Source organism: Mauremys reevesii, linkage group 2 (genome assembly GCF_016161935.1).
Source record: "Mauremys reevesii isolate NIE-2019 linkage group 2, ASM1616193v1, whole genome shotgun sequence".
NCBI lineage: Eukaryota > Metazoa > Chordata > Testudines > Geoemydidae > Mauremys > Mauremys reevesii.
In genome coordinates this window covers 46,216,151-46,230,074 of record NC_052624.1, presented here as the reverse complement: position 1 = coordinate 46,230,074, position 13,924 = coordinate 46,216,151, and the positions used below count along the sequence as shown (strand labels likewise).

General features: G+C 39.9%; 1 protein-coding gene across 2 annotated transcripts in view; it reads right to left on the bottom strand.

Moving 5' to 3' along the window:
* Nucleotides 1-11,699: 11,699 nt before the first annotated feature.
* Nucleotides 11,700-13,924, bottom strand: part of VPS50 (VPS50 subunit of EARP/GARPII complex) — a 165,142-nt gene continuing 162,917 nt past the window's right edge. For both annotated transcript variants that reach the window (XM_039524419.1, XM_039524420.1), the window contains one exon: nucleotides 11,700-12,432. In XM_039524419.1, the coding sequence (XP_039380353.1) occupies nucleotides 12,313-12,432 (120 nt within the window). In that variant the 3' untranslated portion in view covers nucleotides 11,700-12,312. The remainder of the gene's footprint in view (nucleotides 12,433-13,924) is intronic.

Here is a 13,924-nt window from a genome sequence, read left to right as displayed (position 1 = left end):
TGTGGCTCCTAAGCACTACTGGACACAACAGTAAAATAACAATTGGGATTCACACTATAAAGTTGACTTTGACTTATTAGTAATGTGCTTCTTGTGTGACACATTGTGGGTTAGCAGAGAAAGAGAAAGGGCACAGAAAATAAACTCACTACAATAGCTTCACACAGGTGATGCTCTGGGAGTTGAGTTTTTGGTCTCTCATGAAATTTCCTTTTCCATTGACATGGAATCGCATGCTGTAATACATGCTGAAAATAGTTACAAATTATTGACATGCATCTCTCAGTACTCCAGCCATTTGTTTTAGTTTGTTAGCTCAAAAATAAAGGCTTGCAAAGCTAATAAACCCAATTTCCAGGAGCCTTTATAAACCTACAATATAGTCTACTCAGAGAAAAGAATTCATCCTGATAATCAGTCAATAACCTGGTGAAAGTAATTACCACTGAAAAGTCCATAACATATAATATATACACCCAAGGCAGAACTCACTAATGTCTTTCAAGTATGTGATATAGCAATGTATTGACCTTCAGCAATTTTTTGTTCATTTAAGTTCTAGTTTTTTCTCATTCTTACAACAGATCAGCAGACTCAGTAATTTCCAACATGCACAGCACTCAGCTTTGAAAGCCTCATTCAAATCCCAGCCAGACCAGCTATTCATTAATGCTTGGGAGATGGCTTTTAATAATTAATTAAAGTCACTTCTTTAAAACGCATCTAAGAGAAAAATTAGCCTCAATTTCGGCAACATGAAATGAGTGCTCTTAAATGGTACCCAGCAGCTTAGTATTTGAGTGCCTATGAAGCTCATTGACTCAAATCAAATAATTTACTAAGTGCATACTCCAGTCACAAATTGCTAGGTTAGGATTTCATTTTCCCTCTTGATAGATAACCCATGACTGCCCATTATTAGGTTCCTTGTATTCCTCTAAAGCATCTGGTACTGGCCATCCTTAGTGACAGGATACTGGACTAGAAGGACCATTGGTCTAATCCAGTCTGGTCATTCCTATGTTCTTAACTAGTATGACAACTCAACTAACTATGGTGACATCAAAAATGTTGCCAAGGCAGTGGCCATACATTTTCATTTATTCTCCTACCTACTCTCTAAAATTCATTTCCATTTAGTAATCATGAAAATAATAAAAATCAAAATAAATGCGAGTCCTTTTGTGTAAATTTCCTGCCTCGTTAAGTCCCTATGTTTCTTTGAGAAGCTCTATCATTCTGCCACCGAACTGACCATCTGTCTGTCTGTGTCTACATGGTGTTCCTAAGGCACCTATCACCTTGGTATCTAAGCAATTCCATGATTCACCAACAGCGCATGGATATATTATTGACATACTACAAGAAGTCGCAGCCATAAACATATATGTGTGCTGTGTATTTTAATATCCCTGGGTTCTTTAATTAAAAAAAGATAAATCACTTGAGAATCATTCACATTCTTATTTGCTTATCTTACATTCACGGATGCGGTGTTATTATTCCTGGAAGTAGCAGTTTAATGTGTTGTACTGATACTTCTAGGAATAATATCAACCATAGTTTTAGCAATGCTTGCAGCTACCTGATTGTGTTCCTGGCTGTTCAGGGAGAGCTACACTGTCTGATGCATCTCTGGTTTTAGCATAGGTTCACTAGAAAGCATGCAGAAGGCTATTTTGTATAGTCTTAATACACAGGAATCTTCATCTACAAAATTCAGGAGACAAAGGAAAGGCACTTTCTTCTTCACGTACATTTTGCTCTGACAAGTAATGTGCCCTTACATTTTGGGCACTTTGTTCCAGTATCTTTCCAGGTATCAAACTATTACACCCTCAATTTGTAAGCACCTAGAAGGTAATAGGATCATAAGGAACAGTCAGGATGAATTTGTCAAAGCAAATTATGCCAAACCAACTAATTTCCTTCTTTGACAGGGTTACTGGCTTATATGATAGGGGAGACGCAGTAGATGTGCTATATCTTGATTTTAGTAAGGCAGTCCCACATGACAGTCTCAGAAGCAAACTAGGGAAATGTGCTCTAGAATGACATTACTATAAAGAGAATTTATCAATGGTTGCTGTCAAACTGGGGGGGCAGGGCTGGGTGTTTATGTAATGGGGTCCTGCAGGGGTCAGTCCTGGGTTTGGGTACTATTCAATATTTTCATTAATGACTTGGATAATGGAGCAGAGAGTGTGCTTATAAAATTTCAGGTGACACCAAGCAGGGAGAGGTTGCTCGGCCTTGGGAGGACAGGACTAGAATAAAAAATAACCTTGACAAATTGGAGATTTGGTCTGAAATCAACAAGATGAAATTCAATAAAGACAAGTGCTAAGTACTACGCTTAGGAAGGATAAATCAAATGCACAAATACAACATAGGGAATAACTGGCTAGGCAATAGTGTTGCTGAAAAAGGATCTGGGAGTCAAAGTGGATCACAAATTGAATATGGGTCAACAACATGTTACAGTTGCAAAAACAGCTAATATTCTGGGGTGCATTTACTGGAATGTCATACATAAGACCTGGAAGGTAATTGTCCTACTCTTCTTGGCAATGGTGAGGCCTCAGCTGGAGTACTGCTTCCAGTTCTTGGTGCCCCACGTTAGGAAAGATGGACAAATTGAAAAGAGTCCAGATGACAGCAACAAAAATGATAAAAGATTTAGAACACTTGATCTATGAGGAACGATTTAAAAAAACTGGGCATCTTTAGCCTTGAGGAAAGAAGACTAAGGGGGGACCTGATAACGATCTTCAAATACATTAAGGGCTGTTACAGGGAGGACGGGGCTCAATTCTCCATGCCCGCTGAAGGTAGGACAAGAAGTAAGGGGCTTAATCTGCAGCAAAGGAGATTTAGGTTAGGTATTAGGAATACATTTCTAAGTATAAGAGTAGTTAAGCTCTGGAATAGGCTTCCAGGGGAGGTTGTGGAATCCCCATTATTGCCAGTTTTTAAAAACAAGTTGGACAAACACCTGTCAGGGATGGTGTAGGTATACTTGGTCCTGCTTCAGTGCAGGGGACTGGACTTGATGGCCACTCGAGGTCCCTTCCAGTCCCACATTTCTATGATTATGAAAGCCTTGTCTGGAGCATGAGTTGCTGATGACCATTAGAAAGGGGAGCATTAATATCCCTGCCGCTGTTTGAAAAATATGTCCTGGAACAACAACTGAAGATTCCAGTGCACTTTATAGAAGATGGCAAATATCACTACTTGGTTTAGAGATGGACAAACTAAAACCCAGAGAAATAAGGTGAATTTCCCAACATCACACTGCAAGTTAGTGCTGGAAACTCATGACTGGCCAGTGCCCTCGCCAATGTGATATGCTGCTTCTGTAAGTATTAATGAATGTCACTCAGCTATAGGCTTGTTCCTCTAAAGCCAGACACAGCCGTTATCAGTATAAATTCTCTTAGTAGCTAGTAGGCAAAATATATACATTTCACTTAGTTTAGCATATCTGCTCAGGATATTTCCATCAGTGAATAGCAACAGCAGCAGTAACAATCTCACTAAAACATAACAAGATCATTTCTATTTCCCAGAATAAAAGTTCTGTAAATAAATTGAAACAAACACCCTATTAGACAATACAGAAACACCAAGGAGATGTCCTCTTTTAAAAAGGCAGTGGAGCTAAGAGATATTACAATTCATGGTCACAGTTTTGTGTAGTTTAAAATATAAAACACCCAAGAACACTCAGCTAGTTGGATCATTTGGCTGCTTAACCATTCTAACAGCTCATAAGGAGACAGAAGTTAGCAGCTTGGAGGCATGAAGCAGCTCATGGTCGAACTCATTCACACAATTGTATTTGTCTTTGCTTAAAGAAATCAACAAGTGTAAACACTCAAGTAGACTTTTTAACTCAAGTAGACAATTCTACCAGTGAGAGAGGGTTCACCTCCTTTGGGGCTCAGAACTGATCTAGATATCAATTTGTTCAGTGTGTGATCAGTTGATGATACTGACTTACAGTACACTTGCAGTTTTGTTCTGCCTTTCCTCTGACCCTGGTATTTCAGAGGAGACATTTTTCCAAGCAGCAAGGAGTATGGGTTTGTGTATACGCATTAGCTAGTCCTTTGAGTGTGCGACTGTATTATGCTTCATCACCAGCACTTTGTAATAACTGAACCTTTACAATGTACTGTGCAACAATGGAATTCCTGTGGACTAACACACAACACTTATACATACAGAGCCATACCACACCTGTACACGGTGCACAAAGATAGATCCTTATTATTTAATATCAAATGCATGTGCTTTCTAAGGGCAAGATTATGCCCCCTCACAAGGGTGAGCAATTACTCAGAAGAGTACCCCTGTAACAGGATAGATGGCTGTTTAAATGAAATTGAGCCCCGTTCTTTTCCCAGTCCACTTGTCCCCTAGTTTGGTGTAATGAGGGGGGTGGGGCTGCCCCATGGAATTATAAATGAGAGACAGCAAAAGGCAATACTGTCTACAGGGGGAGCTCAGGAGAACAGAGCTAGGTTGAAAGCTTCAGGGAGGGAATGCCTCTGAAGAAGGGAGTGGGTGAGTTCCCTGGTTGAGCAGTGGAGCCAGATCAGAAAAGGCAGGAAGGCAGTTTGGGAGTCCAAGGCCAGAGAGAGCTGAAGGCTCAGAGCAGCAGAGGGCAATGCCTGCTAGATCTCTGAGCTGAAGCCAGAGATGGCTGAAGGCTGGGGAACAACGGAGGAATGACATCTCCAAGCAAGAACTAGAGCCAGACCTTAGAATGAAGCAGGGTAGAGAAGCACCTCAGCTAGAGGAGCTGGGGCGAGATATGGTGAGAGGCACAGTGAGAGATGCCGTACCTGAGAGCTGGGGTGAGGTTGCTGAGAGATGCTGGAGCTGAACTTGGCGTTGATGGACTACTGGGATTTGAAAGAGTGAATGTATTGTTTGCATTGTGCTGGGGAATTCTGGTTTATGATTTCAAGTATCAGAGGGGTAGCTGTGTTAGTCTGGATCTGTAAAAGCAGCAAAGAGTCCTGTGGCACCTTATAGACTAACAGAAGTATTGGAGCATGAGCTTTCATGGGTGAATACCCACTTCGTCAGATGCATCCGACGATGTGGGTATTCACCCACAAAAGCTCATGCTCCAATACGTCTGTTAGTCTATAAGGTGCCACAGGACTCTTTGCTGGTTTATGATTGTAATGAATTAACCCCACAAAGGGCTATTTATACTCAAAGCCTGTGTGGAATTACTAGGGTCTATGGAAGAAAGGGGAGACTGAGGCAGGCACAAGGGTCATGCCATGGCCTACCACTGGGATACCCCAGGTGGGGCTGCATAGTCACAAGCCCCATTGAAGCAATAAATGGATCTTAAATGTCAGTTAACTTTGCAATCAATTTCAGACAAATCAATAATTAATCATTGTTAAATGCTGCAGCAGTATTGTAATACATAGTACATAAGTAATGTGTCTGTGTAATGTACAGGCATGATTTCAATATGTAGAATTTAGAGTATATATAAATTCTATTCCAGACTATTGAAGCTTTCTAAAAAAATCAAACAGGGTAATCCTGCTTCTGTCTAATATTCTTAAACAAAGATCCAGTGTTGGATTTGGCCTTCAAATGAGGTGGTATTCAACACACATACTACATTTTGATAACTTTTTTCTTTATTCACAGTGACCACTATTAAACATTAAGTCTAATGTTGAGGAAGTTGAGGGTTACATCAGATAGTATTCATTTCGGATCTACCGTCTAACAGTGATGCTATATCATCTGTTACAACTAATCAGCAATTTAACATGTACTTAATGAAGCCTCTCTGACCACTTAACTCAAAATTTTCCATTGGATATGCAGAGTCAGCAGCATGATCACAACTTATTTTGTAAATATTAATACATGGAAGTTAGACATCTGGTTGCAAAATTCTGCATATTGAAATCCATGCATGTACATTATATAATACTAATGTACTATTTAATGGATTATATATACACACACACACAATCTAGTATTTGCAACCATGTATTTATATGTACACACAGACTGTATTTTTGTTCAATTTGTTAGAGGCAGTTTCTGCTTTGCCCAACTCCAGACTATTCACTTACCAAATATATCCATGAGTAGGGCCCTACCAAATTCACTGTCCATTTTGGTTAATTTCATGGTCATGGGATTTTGAAAATTGTACATTTCATGATTTCAGATTTTAAATTGAATTTAAATTGTAATTCTAGAGGTCCTGACCCAAATGGGACCCGCGGGGGGAGGGGTCACAAGATTATTGTAAAGGGGGTTACAATACTACTACCCTTACTTCTGCACTGCTGCTGGCAGCAGCGTCGCTGTCAGAGCTGGGTGGTAGGAGAGCAGCAGCAGCACAGAAGTAAGGATGGCATGGTATGGTATTGCCACCCTTACTTCTGCACAGCTGCCTTCAGAGCTGGGCCCTTGGTCAGCAGCCACTGCTCTCCAGCCACCCAGCTCTGAAGGCAACACAGAAGTAAGGGTGGCAATGCTGTGCCACTTCTAAAATAAACTTGCAACTCCCCTGCAATTCCTTTTTGGGACAAGACCCCCAATTAGAGAAATGCTGGTTTCCCCCATGAAATCACTATAGTATACGGTAAAAGCACACAAAAGACCAGATTTCATGGGGGGAGATCAGATTTCATAGTCCGTGAAGTGTTTTGCATGGCCGTGAATTTGGCAGGGCCCTACCCATGATATAGTCCCAATAAACAAAAGAAGAAACTCTCCGTTTCTGAATAGATATTTGACATATTATTAGCAACTCTAGAATCATTTCAACAACTAATGGTACTTTAAAGATGATATAAACCCTGCCCCATAAAGAGAAAAAAAAAAGCAACTGCTTTACTACTTTGAGGCTCTGGAGAATTGTTTAAGGACGAATGATGAAGTCTCCACTTGAATTTCCTTAACAATTGCTTAACTTTAAATAAACATGGAGGGACAGAGATCACCAGAGCAATCTGTGTTCAGCGCTAGAAAGCTGCTCTTTCTAGTAGCTTTCACACAGCTGTCTCCAGACCAAAACAGATTCAGCCCAGCCACAGGTAGCTATGGAGTAGCACAAGTTGCCACCTTTCACTAGTCCTGTCCACTTTAAGCCAACAGGAAGACAACAATTCACACAGATGCTTGTTCGGCTCATCCATACATTTTCTGAGTTTAGCTCATCTGCATACATATACATAACCCTTTAGTGGCTGGGTTAAACATGGTGCAAAATACATACATAACAACTGTTACATATCCACCCACTATGTGGCAATAAAAAGAAGAGGTTTACTTTACATTTTTTATACATTCTCTCCTATGCATATCTTACCATATAGCATGTTCACTTTTTTTAACCATATAATGAAATCAGCATTGTAAATAGTCTTAACTGGATCCAAAAACGTTACTCATTGTATTTGGGGTCTTTTGGAAGTTGAATGCTCTCCTTGTATGTCTGTAAGGGGTGAGCCATAGGACATGGAAATAAATGGTTTGGGCACTACAAGGACAGTATACATGGACATATCCTTATATAGTCAATATGTATAGAAACACTGCTCTTTAGACATGATGTTATTTCTGTGCTTGCACCATTATCATAACCACTTCTGAGTTTGTGGCTGCTGCAATGTTTAGTTTTCAAACTGGCTATAAATAAAATAGATCTCGTCACCCACACAGAGTAAATTAAGTTTTGCTGGCTGAGCCTGTTTGAATGACTTGTAATATAAACAGGTGTCTGCAGACATTCAGCCCTTGGGAGATTTTTTGGGGGAAAAACTGCAAAATTAACCAGTTTTGTCAGCTATCTTGCAACACTGACTTATTCAGGAGGTGAGTTAGGAAAGCACAGCTTTGCAACATAAGGACTTCATAGATATTAATAACTAGGATTGCCTCAGAGTCATTTACCGTGGCAAAGACCCAAAGTTTAACACAAGCTGAAAAAGAATTGGCTTGCTTATGGTATTGTGCAATTCTAAAGCAGAAGGGCAAGTTAGGGGCTGAATTTCCTTCCACAGCATATACTAACGCATTACATCAGATTGTTCCGGATGCCTGGTTCCAAAGAACTCGCAGACCATCTTTCAGGTTTGTGCACATAGGTGCGGGAACTAGGGGTGCTGGGGGTGCTGCTGCCTCACTTGGCTTGAAGTGGTTGCCATCATATACAGGATTTACTGTTTGGTTCAATGGCTCTCAGCACCCCCACTGTACAAATTGTTCCAGCACCTCTGTGCAATTTAAAATGCAATGGGAAACATTCAAAGCATTTTTCACTTACTTTCGAGTCAGTCATAAACTTGGCTCTGGGAGTCAATGAACCAAAATGGGTGAAGATTCTCTCAGAACCAATGGGATGATGTTTTTCTCTCTCCCCTTATCACCCACAGATAGCCCAAATCCTGGTCAACTTCTCCCTCGATGGCAGATGTGTGGGGTAACTTGCTGGCCAATATGGAGCCTTCGTCCATGGTGCGCAATGATACGCCCCAGTGCAGCTACTCCAACTGTGCAGTACAACTGCTAGGCTGCCACGTTGTGGAAGGCCTTAAGCATGCTCTCTCAGGGGGTGAATTTCACCGTATGAAAATAAGGATAATCCCTCCTGAATAGTGTTATACTTAACAGACACTCTCCACGATATACAGGACTCAAACATTGCATAAATGACTGAAAATATTTTAAATTACTGGGCTCAATTCATTCCTGCTGTAACTTCACTGACTGCAATGGAGTTCCACCAGGAATACATTTGACCCTTTATGCTTAAAGGGAAGTAGTTGCAAATTTAGTCATCTTCTGCAATAGTTTGGGAAAGGAGTACAATTATTCTTGGCTTTGGTTTGCACATTGTGACAAGCTGACAACGTAAGTAGCTTTAGGGTGCTTAGCAGGTACAATTCATTTTTGTTTTGGATCCATTCCAGGAGACAAAACGGCGAATGATTCTCATTGGCCTATTTTGATTGGAAAGTTTAGTATAAGTCATTTGAAAACTTTAACGGACTGACTGTGAAGAGTCCTCTGCACAAATGGTTTCAACTGTTATACTCCAGGCATTTTCTGGAGTATATTTTTCTTTTGGGGAAAAAAAGCCATTAAAAAAGTAGCTAGGTATTGTTATACCCTTTTTGACCTGAGTACTTAGCCAAAATTTGGGGTCTAGCAGGTTGCTTTGGTTAGGAGGAAAAACTGATGATGCTGGAATCAGATATTTCTTGGATGCAATCCTGTTTATTTAAAAGAACATACAAAGACCTGACTCCCTAAACACAGCAGAAGCCAGTTCCTTTGCTCACTGTTCCAAGTCCCTTTTCAGCCAGCACTTAGCCCAAATGCTCTCTCACTCTCCCAGCTTTTTTTTTTTTTTGTTTTTGTTTTGTTTTGTTTTTAAAAGGGTCATGTGTGGGGGTCCGGTCTGAAGGGCAAGTGACAGGAACAACCAGCGGGGCATGGGGGGAGGGGGAATGATAAAAGCATGTGGCCAGGGGAGGAATGGAGGGTAACTGCTCACACAAGGCTGGGCAGGGGGAGCGCAAATATGAATTGGGGCATTAATCACATAAATGAAGGGGAGAAGGGGGATTGCAGTAACGGGGGGAATTGGCTCCTCTGGCTGGACTGGGAGTGAGAGGGCATGTAAGTGGGGGAGTGCAGCGAGTGGGGGAATTAAACAAAAACAGAGGGAAATGGGGTGGAGGTATATGTGGGGGCACAGGGCAAGCGGGTCTGGGGGAGGCAGGCAACAATCAGACAGAGAAGGGGCATATGAGAGAGGGAGAGGAAGGGAGCACACCAGAAGGAGACAACAGCTGATGGGCGGGGAGGAGGTGCCAGCAAACCACGAGGGGGGGCATGAGGAAGCAGGTCACAAAGGGAAGGGAACATGCTATGGGGGTGGGAAATGAATGAATCACAAGGGGAAACTGGGGACAAGGCAGCAAACTGCAAGAGAGGAGGGCAGGCGGAGGAAAGGAAAGGAGGCCCAGCAGCCTGAAGCAAGCTGAGGTGGAAAGGGGGTCCAAGGGGGAGCATGGACATCCACATGTGCTTTCAAAGAAGGAATACAACAGTAATGCTGCTGCAGCCCCAGGACGGGCAGGCAGACACTAGGAGAGGTGGGGGAACAGATGAGGTGGAGGGAAGATGCCCTGCCGCTCTCCTCAATTCCCCAGCCATAGCAACCAAGCAGTAGAACAGCAGCAGCAACAGGGTCAAATTGAGGTTGCACAGGTGTGACTTTGCAACTTTAATGTTCTTAACATGGTTTGTGTGTGTTGTATATAATTAGTTGATGCACAGATTTACTATAAAAATTAAGCCCATTAGCTTGGCTGATGATGCTGTCCCCCCCCCAGCCCTCCTGCCCCTATTGTCTTTTATATCTTTGGCTGGTAGCCACCAAGTTAACAGCAGCAAATTCAATTAAGCCAAAAGACATTAAATGTTTGTATGCAATAGACCACAGTAAAAATATTCAAGCTCCTTATTTTAACCATGGGGATGAAATTTTACAATGATCCTTTCTGAACCAGTTCTATTTATTCCAAGAACTCCTTGTTCAAGATCTTGCTTTATGGCTGATTCATTGACACAAGAGACCACGCTTTCAAAATGAACTGAATTGCAATTGTTTTTTGATGAGGGTAAAAAATGGTTTAATCTAAGTGAAAGTTTCCCCGTTAGCACTCCGCTCAAGAAGTTGCGAATGGAATTTTGGATGACAGGATGATGAATACTGTATGGGCTCAGCTTCGGGTGTAAATCCTATTTCTTTTGTGGTATGGAAAAGGGAGAGGAGTCAAGAGTTATTCAGTCTGTGTGAAATTTTAAAGTTCCAAAATTCTATTTAGACTATAAAATTCATTCTTCTTCTGAATTCCTAGACAGATGCTCACTTTTTTCTTTCCAAAGCAAGGTTAACAATAAAAGTAACAATTAGCTCATACACATTTTCTGACAAAGGTGTCTAACTACTACTGTGCTTCCATATCTACTGACACTTTTGTGTAGAATTAAGGGTTTAACATGAAGTACAAAGTTGAGGCAGCATCACATGAATTAATGTGTAGTAAAATAGAATTCAGCCAAGTCTAAAGTTAATACATGGAGTAAAATATTTACTGATTTGGGACAGAGTTTATTAAGTCTCACTATTCATTGACCAAGTTTTTATTCTAGTCAACTTAGTCTCTATCTTGATTCTTGTATGGGTCCGTCCCTACCTGAGCACCTTCTGAGTATGTAATGATTTAGTCAGACAACACCTGTGAGACAGGGAAGGACTCTCATTTTACAGATATGGAAACAGGGGCACAGAAGGGCAGACCCTCAGCTGGTATAAACCGTCACAACTTCATTGATGTCCATGGTGCTGGGACAACTTACAGTAGTTGAGGATCTGCTCCAGAGGGACGGACTTTGAGTTGCCCATCATCACCCAGGAAGTCTGTGGCAAAGCAGGGAGTAGAACACAGCTGACCCAAGTCCTAGACCTGTATTCTAGCCAGCAAGTTATTCCTTCTACTTCCTAGCATTATTGTGTGGGAACGAGGAAGAGGGGGAAAGGGGTTATGAGGGAACTGTACTAATTGTTCTTGTAAACTACATTGTATGTTGTAAAAACTAGCAAAGGAATTCTCACAAATCAATTCATATTAGTGTACAGTATTTATTACCTTCCCATAATTTCTGGTCAATTATTTTGATATGACAATTTTGAAATAAACTTGCATTTAAAATCTATATGAAGACTATGGCCTTGATATTACAATATTAATTTGCTGATTTGCCCTCTTAATCCACATACAAGGTTCATCATTAGAAAAGACTGTACATTTTCCTTCACTTTACATGTGTTCATAATAAAACACAAGTTCCAAAGGTGGAAGGGTGTAAGATGAAGTATCATATTTTAAGTGGTTCTTTGACCAAAAATGTACCATCTATATATTAAGCCAATGTGTTTCCTTGTAATTTTGATTTACTTACAGTATACACTTTTGCAAAATATACAGCTGAACAACCGGCACAATAATAGTGTCCTTTTAGCACAGGAAAATAACAAAAACAGAAAAGACTAGAGGTTATAAAAGTTATATTTGAGAATACCAGACTGATTCAAAGCGTTTCCAACACAAATAAGAAAGGCCATGCACAATATTTTTGTTAACAGAATGTCCTCAGTAGTCCACGAGAGATTGGTTTGCATGCAGCATATTAACAGAAGAAGGTTCAAATCACAAGAAAAGGAACTTTCCACAATTATCTTTTAGGTCTGTCTATATCATCAATTGCTGCTAGCAGTTTCTGTCTTGCTTTTTTGTTGATGTGTGATCCCAGACAAACATTCACCAGATTGGTCAACTGCTTGGTAGAATATTCCTGGCCAAATAAAGCAGATCATTTTATATCAAACAACCAGACAAAAATATGCAGTTAAATAAATAAAAAAAAGATCAATTTTTCAGTGTATATTCTATATACTCTTCTATATACTCTTGGTACACAAAAAAATATATATTTAAAGCTGCTGGCTTAGCCAGGTCTGGATAATATCCATGTGGTTGTAAACAAAACAGTTAGTGTTTTGCTACATGGCAGATTATAATGGAAAATGCTTACAGTTTAAAAGTGTGTTGGACAGCAAGTAATTCTGTGACTACTTAAACATCTTAAGCCACTTAAAATGTATTTTCCATTCCTTAGAAAAAAACATGCTAATTGGATAAACCTTTAATACAATTGCAACAATTTGCTAAAGAAACAGTGACTAACAAATTAATGACCTGTTTCTTTTGACTTCTCACTTCCACTTGGCTTTTACTTAATATTTTTACCAAATAGGATTTTCAACATTAGTTTTACTGTATGATAAAGAACAAATTTTAAAAATATTGTACAAATGTTAATAGAATTCTTAACACTTGTAAAAACATCAGATTTGCGAGAATTCACCTTTATTTTACTGAAAAGGAGACTCCAAATGTAAACTCTACCAGCAAATACAAATGAGAATTATTCAATGTAGGTCAACAAATGACTGCTTACTATTTCTCATAGTTCAAGATATAATGAGGCAAATGCATTGCTTTCACCCAAGTAAAGCAAACTTCTAGCTGGATTTAAAGCAATCCTGAAACAGATTCAATGCATCATTTCAAAAGACTTTTCATCCTAACAGTGTGTGGCCCCAAACAGTACAGTTATTGATTGTTTAGACTGCAATAGCGCTAGATACAATGCAAACAAAGATGGAGAAATAGCTAAGATAGTAAGTTGGATTCTGGCTCAACATTTTGGATGAAGGAAAAAAATTAGGCTTCTTTTGCTTTTTTTTGCTTTATTACTTTGCTTTAAAAATCCATTTGCAAAGGCGGAGAAACTTAAAATTTATAGCTTAATTATAAATATTAATTTTGGATGATTAATCAGTGCACTTCATGTTCCATTCAACTTCAGATATTTTTAACTTTATTAAGGGATGGAGGTTAATAGTGAGAAAAAGCTTTCCACAAAACTGGCCGATTTCCTTCCATTTGTTTCCCAGAGTTCCAACAGCAGCATATAATGGACTTCTTTGCATGTCATTACCCATTATGCTCCTCCAGCTCACAGCTATTTAAATTCTGGTGTGTGAACCATGGGAACTAACTCAAAGTCCCAATTTGTCAAATTCTCATTAGCCACGATTGTGGAAGATTTTTCCAGTTTTTTAGTCAACATATGGCAATTTTCTTGTACTTGGATCATAATACTGTACCAGCTTCACCTTCTCAGAATACATTGCTGTCTGTACTAACGAGGCTGAACTGGGCAGGCATTGTTTGACTGAAACACCCCCAACAATCATGCTGATGATTATGCTTGGAAAAGA